The 13947-nt window shown below is 40.8% G+C and overlaps 1 protein-coding gene across 2 annotated transcripts in view; it reads right to left on the reverse strand.

Annotated features, from left to right (window-relative positions):
* Positions 1–104: 104 nt before the first annotated feature.
* The window catches only part of glcci1b (glucocorticoid induced 1b), a 28895-nt gene continuing 15052 nt past the window's right edge, over positions 105–13947 (reverse strand). The window contains exons 4-9 of one of the 2 annotated variants that reach the window (XM_004560204.5): positions 12688–12777; positions 9790–9912; positions 5961–6095; positions 2693–2882; positions 1478–1598; positions 105–1192 (exon numbers count right to left, since the gene is read on the reverse strand). In XM_004560204.5, coding sequence (XP_004560261.2) covers positions 844–1192; positions 1478–1598; positions 2693–2882; positions 5961–6095; positions 9790–9912; positions 12688–12777 — 1008 coding nt within the window. In that variant the 3' untranslated portion in view covers positions 105–843. Of the gene's footprint in view, positions 1193–1477; positions 1599–2692; positions 2883–5960; positions 6096–9789; positions 9916–12687; positions 12778–13947 lie in introns of both variants that reach the window. The other variant, XM_004560203.5, reaches the window with a different exon arrangement.

Below are 13947 nucleotides of genomic sequence, written 5' to 3' on the forward strand. Positions count from 1 at the left end.
GAGTTATTGTTCTTGGTAGTGTGGGGCAATAAAACGAGGAAACGGAGGAGCCGTGTGCTTTTTGATTGGTCAGTTAATTGCTGATTAAACAGCTGATGTTTGCATTTTAGCTTACCAAGTTTATTAGTGATCAAACTAGGAATGCAGGTTTCAGTCTCGTCTGGTGAGCCTCTCAGGTGAAGCCTGCACTTAAGTGACTGCTGGTTTCATTTAAGACTGTGTGCTACGAATACATTCAAATAAGTAACAGGAGGGAAAAGGGGAAAGTATTCTGACACCCGGGTATCTTAAAAATATGAAACATAAATGCACTTTGAAATGTTAGCTTGCTGAACACTGAACAGCTAATAAGCTTGTTAGATAATGTTAATACAATATGTTTTTCTTGACATCGCTGTGTTTTGTGAGACTTTTGGATTTTTTTTTTCCTTTTTTAAATTTTAAACTGCTGACACTAAGTAACACAGTCATTCCAGCAGTCGTTTCTACTATTGTAGAAAATAAAAAGCAACGCTATTTCTGTTACGGGAAGTGTTATAGTACAGAGGAGGCTAGGCTACGTTAGCGATGGGTGAAGAGAGAGGCTCTGCCCAAGGTCAGCAATAATGCCCGAACCATCAGACTTAACTGACAGTGGGACTAACACTAGAATCAAGTAGAGATTCTTGTGCAGCAGGACGCTGGTACCATTATCCTCCTAAGTATTTCTAGACCTTGAGCACTCCCTGCTGGCTAACATTAGGATTATCGGAGTGCAATTTTTTTTCCTTTTATTCTGTTAGACCATACCTGACTAGTTGCAATATTTTAGCTGTAGTTGGTTTGGTCGAGGATACCTGAGGACTAGCTGGTAAGGAGTACTTGTGCTGAGCTGTCTTTCCCCACATCCGCGTCGGGGCTCTGACTGACTGTGCTGTTGTCTGAGTTTACACCACCACTCGAGTCAGTGCTTCTGTCTGTGGAGGACGAAAAGGTAGCTAGTGGTACCGTGGGCATACTCGGGGTGACCTGTGATCCAGAGCTGCTGTTGCCATGAAAACCAGGGTTGATGGACGTGCAAGAAGGAGAGACCGGGGAGAAAAGGGAGGAGCAGAAAAGTTTAACTGGGCAGAAGGCCGAGCCCCTGGGAATGAAGTTCACCTTGTTTTTGTCAGGGCACGAGAACAGAGGGAAGCCCTTTGACTTGCCAGACCTGAAGAGAACAGAAGTGGTACTCAGTTACTTGGCTTGATATCTTTTTATAAAACTGTATCTGATTAACTGCTAGTTACTGATCCTAGACAGCCATGTTGCTCTCATCCCTACCACCCACAATGCAGATAGGCTTGTCTTTCTTGTTTTAATTCAAGAAAGCATAAAAATAATGTAACTGAATTTCAAACAAGTACAGTTTAATTGTGTAGCAGTAACTGCCAGATATAAGGCTATGAGGGTATGTCTAAAAACAAACCCAAGAGGAAGACCAATAAATACTCACACCAGCTCATCAAAGACTTTGACCTTCTCGCAGCCTTCTGGAGGTTCCCGTTTGAACATGTAGCTGTTGTTAGGTTTGGGCGACGTGGCAAACTTGGGGAGAGGAGAACTGCACAAATTGTCTGAAAATACAATAATAAAAAAATGAAACCAGTTTTGTGCTTTTTCTTTTTGGAAAATGATAATGAGACAAATGCATGAAATGTACATTATACATGTTGGCTGCAGATTTTGAGGAGCTGCCGGAAAAGGCGCAGTAGTGCGTCCTCAGTACAAAGCGTTTGTGGAATCATAGTTTCTTTATTTGTTATTTTTGTGGACACCAAAAGAGGATAAACTTAGTAAGCTTATCATGGAATTCTTTGGAAACAGACTCAGATTAGAAAACAAACAAGACTGATAAAGCACATCTTTCTTTTTCCAATGTTGTTTTCCTGCCTATCAAAAACAAAAAACAAACAACACAAAACATACAACAAAACTCTGATTTTTAAATTTTGTTGCCGTCATTAAGAACTCATTTTAGAGGTGTGTAAATGTTTAGTAAGGGCTCCTCCTTAGCAGTATCAAGAAACTTGAACCAGACTTCAGACCTGGTTAAGTGAACTGCGCCTGTTTCCCATCTCTGATTTAAAAAAGAAAAGAAAAACACTTCGCATCACATGCATGAAAGTGACATCACTGGAGGCTTGTTTTGCTGACAGGCTGGTTCACCCACAGTCTCTAAAGGTGAGATACTGCAGGTCCTTCCTGCTGCAGGCAGACTAAGCAATTAACTCTCTGCTCTCAGTACAGTCTCTCAGCAGATTAAACACCAACATTGGTATCGTCACTCTTGTGCAATATTATGTACAAGACACACACACACACACACACACACACACACACGCGCACACACCTTCTTCGGCTTATCAAATTTAGGCCTGCCGAGCGCTGGAGCCTATCCCAGCAGTCTAGGCAAAAGGTGCCATAACATGGCCTTCAACCCAGCCCTGCTCCTTTGTATAAGCCCAGCAAAATGACCTGGATCAGGCTAGTCACGTGCATAACGTTGACCGAACTATCAGAAACAGACTCCATGAGGGTGGCATAGAGTCTAGATATCCTTTACTCAGCATATTCATCAGATTTCACACATTTGCCTCAAACCACAAAAGGTTTATATAAGCTTTGAATATTGCAAACATGCTACACCTGTTCACTAGTGAAGACACACCTTTGTCAATTTCCTCTGCATAACAGGGGCTCCCATCAGGTGAGTGCAGGTGATCAGAGCTGCAGGGACGGGGCGATGGGCTGGATTCACCACTCGAAGGAGCCTGTGTGTCTGTGTCACGTGTGTCCCCGCTGCTGCTGTAACGATGTGGAGGGAAGGGGGCACGGTGGCCATCTACCACATCCATTGTCTGCGAGGTCAGAATGCATAAGAGGTGGTGAGAAGCCAAGCGGTTACACACATGAATCCTAATATGAAGACAAACTCATAACCTCAATCTTTTCCCCAACACCCTCAAAACCATATGGAAACTGCTGAAGCCACCCAATGCACCCACCTGCTAACTCCCCGAATGAAATAATTCTAGGTGAAAAGTACCAGCTAAAATGCCCTGAATCTAAAACTTAAAAAGGCCTCTGGTGTATTTGTCTGGGTGTTTAAAGGGCAATTGGAGAAGCAAACACCACAGCAGATGGTAGTACTTGACAGCAGATGAACAGTGTGATGTGCAGAGCGTTCTGCTTTGGCACAGCTGATTCAAAAGGGAGACCAGGAAAAAAAAAAAAAAAGCTCTGTGCTCAGCAGGCTGTAAATCTGTGGTGTGTGTGTGAGACCTTCTAAGAGTAGAGCTTTACAGACCTGCCAAAGTTTACTAGCCTGCACCAGACGAGATTTAAGGCCTCCTTTCCTATGAGCGATTTATTTCAGAGTGAGTGAGAATGTGTGTGTCTGGCTGCATGGTGCTGAAGTGACTTTACAAGCCTGTGCACGTGTAATGAATTTTAAGCATAGCCTAAAAGTTGTTTAAATCACAGGTATACAATAGTTGTGCATACATGAAGTCTGCCTTTGCATTTGGTGCATTCCTTACATGGTCAACGTTTATTTATCTGGTTTAAGATTAAATTCTAGAGCTCATCTTTGCAATTATGACTTTTAAAACATGTTAAAATCGTATCTAAATATTGCGTTTACACAGTGACTGCTTGTTATATGTAATCGAGCAGGGTTTGCATGATGCATAAAAAAATGTACTCCATGCAAATTAATTCATTATAATGTAAACACAAAGGTTATTTTATGTTAAACAGTAACACTGAATATAAACTACATGAACAACACTGACTCACAATGACCCTTGTAAAAGTGTGATGCAAGTGTGTAGGAGTTGCAGTTGACAGGGCTGGTGTGACGTAGAGTCTCAGCACAGCTTATGTTTGATCATGAGCTGTTAAAACATCTCATGATCAACATCTCACAATTACTGTACATGCTGGTAAAGTCACCTGCACTCACTGATTAAAAGACATCTTCATTACTGTAGGACAAACAAACAGGTTTCAGTTGTAAGCCGTTTCTGTGATGATAAAGATAAGTTCTTCATACCACAACAGTATTTACTTGGCATGTTCATGGTGATTAATTTACTTGAGTCTTAAACTGGAGACAGAGAGACAACCCCCAAACAATCTGAGAACTCTCTAAAACAGATAAAAATGAGCTCAATTAAATGCTGTACATAAAAATATTGCATGTGTATTAAGAGTCATGTGAATCTGTTAATCACTTTTGTATCCTTAATGTCTCTGAAATATAGGGCACTAGACAACATACACACCTGCTGTCAGATTGAGTTATGGAATCTGAATTTAATTTTTTAATAATTGAGCTGTTTTAATAAAAACTATGCTGTGCTTTTTATTATTTTCATGTAAAATGACACCACAGAAGTAAACTTCGAGGTGACAGCTGATGTCAAATCTCTAATACAGTTTAGCTGACTTCTTTACACAACTACAAATCTCACCGAATGTGTATCAGAAGCAGAGCGAGTAGTTGGCATGGGGCCTTTTATTGTGAAAATTAACTAGATTCCTGTCCCCTCGAAATCGTCTGTGTGTAGCTTGATGCAGCTTCCATAAAAACTAAATCTAGCGCTATATTATCTCTGTGGAGCAAAGGAACACTTCTGGGACATTTCTAAAATACTATGGTGCGTCTGATGAAACTGCAAGCATTGTCCTGTGAGGGTGCAATAAGTGCCAGCACCCACATCAGAGCTGGAACCCAAAGCAGCCACACCAAGTGTATTTCCAGGGTTACCCACATAGACTTCGCTTTAGATATAATAAAGGCCACCGCAGTACACGAGTGCAATCGTCTCACTGGTAAACAATGCCATCATTTTGAAAGTTCATTTGCAATTGAACCACTAGACCCAACCCTTCCTGTCTTGTGTCTCCCCATCGGCAGGTAGACCAGGCTGCTGTGATATGATGACTATCAATATCAATAAACTGACTTTCTAGAAAGGTTGGATGGACTCCAGCTTTACCTTCCTGTTCTGCAGCTGAAAGCAGTACTCCTTGTTCTGCTCTTTGGCTAATTCATGTGCCACTGCTTGGAGGCTGTAGAGCAGCGGTCCCCAACCTTTTTTGCGCCACGGACCAGTTTAATGTCTGACAATATTTTCACGGACCAGCTGTGTCGCAGATAAATACAACAAAATAAAACTGTGGTATTTTGTAAATAATAATAATAATAATAATAATAATAATAATAATAATAATAATATTATTATTATTATTATTATTATTATTATTACAACAATAATAATAATAATAATAATAATAATAATAATAATAATAATAAACACAAATTCACAGTGTAATTGTGTAACTTTATTAGCAGCGTCCTCCTGAAATGCACCAACAACATCGAGAGTAACATCCTCCTCTCTGCCCCTTATTGCTCTCTGGGCGCTATGGTAACGCGTAAATATTTCTTTCAAAATAAGACACAAATACAACACAGGAAAAGACCCAGGGAAACCAAGTTAACGATAAAAACCCTGAAAACCATAAATTTCACACCCGAGCCTCAACTCTTGCAGCCCGGTACTGGTCCGTGGCCCGGGGGTTGGGGACCACTGCTGTAGAGCAAAACAAGGACTACAGTCAGCAGCTGCGTTCCAGTATGGTTAGGTTAGAGCCTATGCGTGGGATGATGGAAAGGCAGGAGATTAGACTTTGTAAGTCACAAAGTTTACAATTTAAATATGTGCAAAGAAGCACCTTATAAACAGCCCAGCCCACTTTTTAGCCCACTGGAATGCTTCATTTTAAAGTCTGTATGGCATTAATCTGACATTTTATCCAGCTGGTGAATGATAAGATTTCACAGCATCTGCAGGTATGCAGTTCAACAAGCGCTCCAAATCATGTTGAAACATAGCTTGACCCATCACAGGTATGGGCACACACCCTACCTGTATCCCCTGCTCCAAGTCCTCTCTGATAAACACATTTTCTAGCTCATGGTTGATGCCCTCCACACTGCTCGGCACTCTGCATATGAGGGATTTTATCACAGGCATCGTGGTCGAAGTTGAAGTTGCCTTATACTGAAATGAGAAAAAAAAAAAAAGACAAAAAAGGAGAAAAAATGAACATTATGTACATGTCAAAAAAAAGAAGAAGAAGAAAAAAAGCTTTGTATACTAAAACACTTCACTTGTCACATATCAAACTGAATTTGTCTTGGAATTGTGGGTGTAGACATTCAGTTTGTAGTTTACATTTAAGCATATCATGGTTTATGGAAATGTTCCTACAGCAGTTGCAGTGCTGAGCATCTGTTAATGAATGAACTGCAGCCAGTGGAGAAAGGGACATGCCCAGACACAGTTCTCCTCTGCTGTCTCCCTTTTACTTTTGATACAACTGGTCACAGAGGAGATTCATTAACTAGTAGTGATGGGATTTCCGGCTCTTTTTAGAGAACCGGCTCTTTCGGCTCGGCCCACTAAAAAGAGCTGGCTCTTTCGGCTCTTCAGGTTGTTTTGTTGCTTTAATTAATTTATTATTAACAACAATATAAAATTATGCACAAAAGGAATTACTAATGTAAAAAGAAAAAAAAAAGAAAAAAAAAAGTGGTTTTATTTATAAATGTTTATATATAAATATATATACGGTGGCTCCTAGAGACAAAGCACGTACAAACTCCAAAACACGTTTCTAGCATTAACTGAACTTCCAAAACAGAGCTACCTAGATCACTTAAATTACACAATTGAAAGCATATGCGTATTGTTTGTGTATTTATACACAAGTACCCATATATATTCAAATAATTTAAAAAAAAGTTAATTTTTTTATGTTAATTTGGTGTGTGTTATTACCACACCAAATCCAGTCGTTGGTACTTGCTGGCTTGTGTACCGACTAGGTAACAAAAACTCAACACTGCGTCTAGCATCCTGGAGCACTTCTGTTGTCTTTTGTATGTGCTTTGGAGTTTGTACGTGCTTTGTCTCTTGGGGCCACCGTAAATATACTTTTATTTATTCACTCAACATAAAATGTAATAAATAAATCATAATACAAAAACAAACTAGTCACAGTTCAACTTTTAACTATTTAAATTTTCAGCTTTTTCCTTTTACAAATTTAAAATGAAACAACACAAAACGCTGCAAACCACAACACAATTAAATATAAATTAAAATATGAAAACAAACAGAACATGCACATTCTCTGTCATATGGGCCTGCATGAATAAACTTTCTGAATACTTTATCATCTGCAACTGAAAATAGTTGTGGATGATTACGATACCTTTCTAATGTGATGTTGTTGTCCCTGGCTCTCTTTCTCTCCCTCCTGCTCTGTTCCTGTGCTACTGCGGGTGCAACTACCGCCCCTCCCCCCTCTTCCCAGCACAAAGCACAAGGCTCGCGTGAGAGTCAAGTGGAAAAAAAGTGCGAGAGAGAGGGTGAGAAAGAAAGAAAAAAAAAAAAAAAAAATCCACAGCTCGCGATAAGGAGCCGGCTCGCATCGTTCACGTAAAAGATAAGATAAGATAAGATAAGATAACTCTTTATTGTCATTGCACAGTCATACATAGTACAGTAGTACAATGAAATTGGAAAAACTGTCCTACGTCGGCACTACATATAACACAACACGACACGATATGACACATCACAACGTAACAAACAACACAACACAGTATATTAACTTAGTATAAAAAAGAAGAATAAGTGTATTTGTATTGCACACTGTTATTATTGCACATTAATTATTATTGCACCTTGTTATAAATATAAATATTATTGTTATCGTTTTAAACATTGTTACCTCCCCCTAAAAAGTCCAGGGAGGTATCCAGTCAGGTCAGCTATTTACATTGATCAGGGCTATTGCCCTGTTGTAAAAGCTGTCCTTGAGTCTATTTGTTCGGGACCTCAGCAGCCTGAACCTCCTGCCAGACGGCAGCAGCTTAAACACCCGGTGTCCTGGGTGTGTGCAGTCCCGTAGGATGCTGCGTGCCCTCTTGAGACAGCGAGTGCTGTACAGGTCCTTCAGGGAGGGAAGAGGATGTCCAATGATTTTTTGGGCCATGTTGATGACCCTCTGGAGTGCCTTTCTGTGTGCTGTGGTGCAGCTGGAGAACCACACACCGATGCAATATGTCAGCACACTTTCAATGGAGCAGCGGTAGAAGACGGTCAGCAGCTCCTTCTTCAGGTCCATTTTTCTGAGGATTCTCAGAAAGTGGAGACGCTGTTGGGCCTTCTTTAAGACCGCAGAGGTGTTAGAGCTCCATTGGAGGTCTGTGTCTATGTGCACACCCAGAAACTTGAAACTGGAGACCCTTTCCACGCACTCCCCGTTGATGCTGACAGGCTGCAGCTCGGACTTCCTCCTTCTGAAGTCAACTACCAGTTCTTTTGTTTTGGTGGTATTGAGGTCCAGGTTGTTGTCTGCACACCAATCTGACAGCCTCTGAACTTCAGCTCTGTATGCCGTCTCATCTCCCCCTGAGATGAGCCCCACCACAGTGGTATCATCTGCAAACTTGATGACTGTGTTGTCTGGGTGGGAACTAACACAGTCATGTGTGTACAGAGTGTACAGTAGGGGACTCAGTACACAGCCTTGTGGAGAGCCGGTGTTGAGGCTGAGGGCTGAGGAAAGATGAGGCCCCACTCTAACTCTCTGTACACGGTCTGAGAGGAAGTCTCTGATCCAGCGGCAGGTGGTGGAAGGAAGTCCAATTTCCAGCAGTTTATCTATTAGTCTGTCCGGGAGTATCGTATTGAAAGCAGAGCTAAAGTCAACAAAGAGCAGCCTGGCGTAACGGCCCTGCACTTCCAGGTGAGAGATGGTGGTGTGGAGCGTTGTAGCAATGGCATCTTCAGTTGATCTGTTAGCTCTGTATGCAAACTGGAGCGGGTCGAGTGTGGGTGGCAGGCAGGACATGATGTGACGTCGGACCAGTTTCTCAAAGCACTTCATTATAACAGGTGTTAGAGCAACTGGTCGGTAGTCGTTGAGGCTGCTAATGTTAGTACGCTTTGGCAGTGGGACAATTGTGGCTGACTTTAGGCACGGCGGGATGCAGGACTGGGACAGTGAAGTGTTGAAGATCTTAGTGAAGACCCCAGCCAGCTGGTCTGCACACTCTTTTAGGACCTTTGCGGTTACCCCATCTGGTCCGGTGGCCTTCCTGGGGTTCACTGCCCTCAGTGTGCGCCTCACCTCATATTCCTGCACTATGAGGCTTGGGCTGCTGCTGTCCGATGTTTTTGCTGCTAAAAGATCTGGCTCTAAGAGCCATTTCGTTCACGACCAACACATCACTAATAACTAGGCCTCCTCAGTAAGAGTCAGAGCAACATTGATCATAAAGGTATCATTAAGATGAAACATTGCCTTCACAAAGTCTAAATCTTTCTCAAATCATTTTAATCAATACCTACTCCCTAAAACAGCTCGCCTGGACCCAAAATTGTAACTTCATAATGGTCATTTTATACATTACTTTAAGTTGACATACAACCAAGTTAATCATTTAATCCTGTTAACCGACTAATGTAGAAAACAACCTTGCTCTTTTTCCTATCTTTGACAGTTGAAATTCAGGTTGGTCTGCCTTATTTGTGTTTTTTTTCCCTCAGCTGCTAAGCTGCCTTATCATATTGCTGCTGTCAGCCTAAAACCCTGCATCACATGTGTGGGGTTAGTTAATGTTTTCACCTGAAAACAACAACCCACATAGTCAAAGCACGAGTACTGACAAGCGTAGCTCACCTGTGGCTGGCATGCAGTGCCATGCTGCGCCTGCTGTGGGAGCTGCAGCGAGCTCTGCTCCCTGTCTTTGCTCTGCCGGTTGACCTGTTTGCCACGCTGCAGCTGTAGCCTCAGTTTAGCAATCTGCTGGAAAAAAAAGAAGAAAAAAAAAGAAGCACAAGCACTTCAGTGAACGACGGCTCACAATGGGAGCCGTGAAGGCATGCGAACATATGAGTTAACCATTCCCATGAGTGAACTGAATGAGGTCAGGAGGTGAAAAGCACATTTCCTCTGATGTACTTCACTGTCAGCAGAGAGATAATACTGTGATTAATTTAAGTTATTCCGCAACTGTGAGAACACAATCTTTGCCAAAATACAGGAAAACCATCTTTGACTCCAACTGATTTCAAGATGTTTGGGAGGAGTTATATTCACTGAAATATGTGCAGTGTACGGCCATAACAAGTAGAGATATCAGTGATTAGGTGACTACTCAAAGGTTTCTTCTAACACAGGCTTTATACATTTCTCAGTAAGACGAATTCAAAACAAAGGGTGTAGACACTAAAGTCACGGGACTGTGGTATAGTTCTTTTTTTGCTAATATTAGAGTTTTAATTTTGGTGTTTACACTTACATGATTGTGTTTACACTTCAAGATCATAAAAGTGGTACAGTTTGTGAAGATTACCTTGCTTACTTTTGATTTGTCTGTGACAACCTCAAAAACTATTTAAAAAACAAACAAAAAAAAAAAACCAAAAACAAAAAACACCTTGATCTTCAATCCCAAAGGGAACCATTCATGGTCCTAACTTTTGGGCTGGGCTCCAAAAAACTCAGATGCTATACAGCCTGAACTGCTGATACTACCACTGCTAACATTAGCCACACTCAGCAAACTGATCTGGCATTGTGTGTGCGCAACGTTACACCACAACACTTTAACAATACCATTTAGTTGTCAAAGAATGTGATTAACAGTTTAAATGTCTCTTCAATATACAGAAAATATTTGAACGGTGGTTTTAAAACTGCTCTTTAACAGACAGACAATATCTGCACAGACATTGTTTACTCTTGTCTATTAAAGCGTGCTTAATTTTACTATTTTCTAACTTCAGTGGATTTAGTCTGACGTTATTCCTGCCAGCCAAGTCAGTCTTCATGAGTTGTACGGTTGCAGATCAGTATACTGCATAACACCAGGCTTGCAAGTCTGATAATGAGACAAATTTAGTCAATGGGTGTTTCTACATCTGGTCCAGCATCAGCCTAAAAACAGGATACCCATTGTGAGATGCAGTTGCGCTATGCAGACAAAGGTGTGGTCTTCAGTGCTGATCTTGTCATCCTGGCAACACAGTCAACAAAGAAACTTGCTCTTCTCATAGATGTCCTCCCACATATGTAATCGCAGAGGGTAGAGCACTGGAAAGCAGTTCACTACATTCACTTAGTGACTGTAGCACATGATAATGACAAGTCCAGACGATCCTGATGTAATCTCAGTGGATGTGAAAGAGGGTTTTCCTGGCTGTGCTATCCCATTGACTGTACAGGCCAAGGCAAAGGGATTGTTTGCAAAAAGACAAGCACTAAACTTATCTTGTGGCTCTGGCTTCACTCTGAAGAAACAACAAAATCTGCAAAGATGGATCAGATTACAGAATTTGCCATCAGATAGAAATGCTGTAAGCTCATAGCAGAGAAAAGATTTTTTATCAAACTCTTGTGGCACTTATGAAAGTTTCTTTATCCCTTTTCTTTTATACCTGTTAACAGTGCAACACGAATACCAGTTGTTGACAGTAAATAACTGTCAAATTAGAAGTGTGAACATTCAGACTTCTGAAATAAACTACAGTCTTGTTCTTGTTAGATCACATGCTATGAAGAAAAAAGTAAAGCCTGTTATTTAATAGGACATCTCAGTACTGACCAATGAAGCACAGTAGTAGTGTGGTGTGGAATTACAAAACACATGTCTGAGCTTTATGAAAGTTGGAATGACACCAACCTCATCCTTTCAAACTGTGGACAACTTCTTCGGTCAACACATCTGTGTGCCATTAATATTTTGGAACTACTTTTGGACTGGAAACAGAAACTATGAGTGTCCATTATGCTCATATTTTCTGTTATGCTCAACAGAAAATATGTTCTGCTCAATATAACATCTTCAGTGCCTCAGTTACCCCGACTTAAGTTGTACATACCCAAAATGAAACTATATGGGTGTTTCACCCTTGAGAGGAGCTCCTGCACCATCTCTCAAAAACAAGAGGCCATAATGAGATGCAAAGGACACAGCTGAGTGAGGAACAGGGGGAGAAAGAGGATAAATTTAGACTGTGGTCTGAAGAGCTGGAGACCTTATAATGCCGTGTGGTCGCTTGGTTGGCCACCATGCCTGGCAGACAGAAAGTGGAAACCAACCTTAAGGAGGATAATATTTAGTCTGACCACAGACCCTGACAAATAAAACACTTGAAAATGATATGAGCCTCAAAAACGACAAAAACATTCTTTCCTCCTGCTGAGTTAATGTATTCAGCTAGCCTGGGTGGATAGGACATTTTCTGTGGTATGAATTAAGGTTAAAATGGACCCATTACGCTCATTTCCAGCTTTATATTCTTATTTTTGGACTCTAGTGTAGCTTTGCGTGACTCACATTTTAAGCTAGTGGTCATTTATCTTATACTAGGTCTTGGTGCACCCCCTGGGATGATCCACTATCCGAAACAAACAATTTAAAGTTTCCTACACCCTCCTTTTAAGAAAACTCTTCTGATTGGTTGTCCCTTGCAAACACAATCTGAACGATCTGAACAGATAAAATAGTGGATGCTCATAACAAACACTTGAGAACCTGACAGTAAGAAAGAAAAACACGACAGGCAAAACTACCTCTTTGAGATGGTCTGCGCTACCCCAGGAGGCTGACCGCTGGTGAGGACTTCCCTGATCTGCTCCATCATCGATCCAGAGACCCGGAGTCTGAAACACAGATATATACATGCTGACACAAACTCAAACGTTACATAACTCATCATTTCCCCAAAACATAAATACATTTGCTAGTGATATGCATTTCAAATGTACCGTGACCTCCTGATAGCATGTCTTATATTACACAGGCACGGAAAGTCCAATGTTGTGTGCAGCTGTACTGCAAAAGAGCATGGGTATGTGCAGAGGGTATCCATCCATACGAGAAAGTTTTATTTAAGACAAAAATGTGCTTCTTCTCAATAATCTCAATTATCTAATTTGAAACACCTTCGACACAGGTTTGATGTGTAAGCATTTCCAGGCACTGGCTTTAACTACAAGATTGTTGACCTTAACATATATAAAAAGATTCTTTTTTTTTTTCCATTTATCCAATTCCAGGTCATGGAACATCTGGCATAGGCTCCAGACCTCGCAAGACCCTGAATAGGAGAATAGGAAGATGCAGGTTTAAAGCCAAATGGATTGAGCAGAGGCTAAAGAGTGGGCTGGCTAGCAAGGCAAGGCCTTGACCTTAAATTAACATCTTCAGGGTTTCAAACAATGTACTATAACTGTTTAAGTACTGAATATTGTTGTATTTGTATGCATCAAATAAATTCTTGATATAACGACCTGCAGACCATCTGATTATGTGTCAGTGAGCGAAATATGCAGCTGAATGGTGAGATTAACCAAACAATAGATTGTTATTTATATTACTTAAATGTACATTAAACTGCTACAAATGATATATGTGCACAAAGACATCCACATATACAGAATAAATACTTTCACCAAACTGTACTTATACACACACACACACACACACACACACACACGAGAGGTAAGGAAATACAAGCTCACACGAAGAGCTCTCTTAAAACCTCACCAAACACAATGATTAGGTAATAAATCCCCTCATTGTGAAGTCAGTCAGGATATTCGCAACAACAAAATAAATAAAAAACTTTTAAAAAGTCAAATGTTTAGATAAGCAGTTGAGAAAGATGCTTGCTAAAAGCAGTAATGATTGCCGTGTGTTTAAAATTAAAGTTGAAAATCTGGAATCAATGAAAGTCAGCAAAACAGTCATGAGATATCATCCCTGAGGAAACTGTTACATTCAAAAGGCAAAACTAAAGCCATTGCATGTTTGACTGCTTCCATTACTAC

Source organism: Maylandia zebra, linkage group LG11, assembly GCF_041146795.1.
Source record: "Maylandia zebra isolate NMK-2024a linkage group LG11, Mzebra_GT3a, whole genome shotgun sequence".
In the NCBI taxonomy this organism is placed as follows: Eukaryota; Metazoa; Chordata; class Actinopteri; order Cichliformes; family Cichlidae; genus Maylandia; species Maylandia zebra.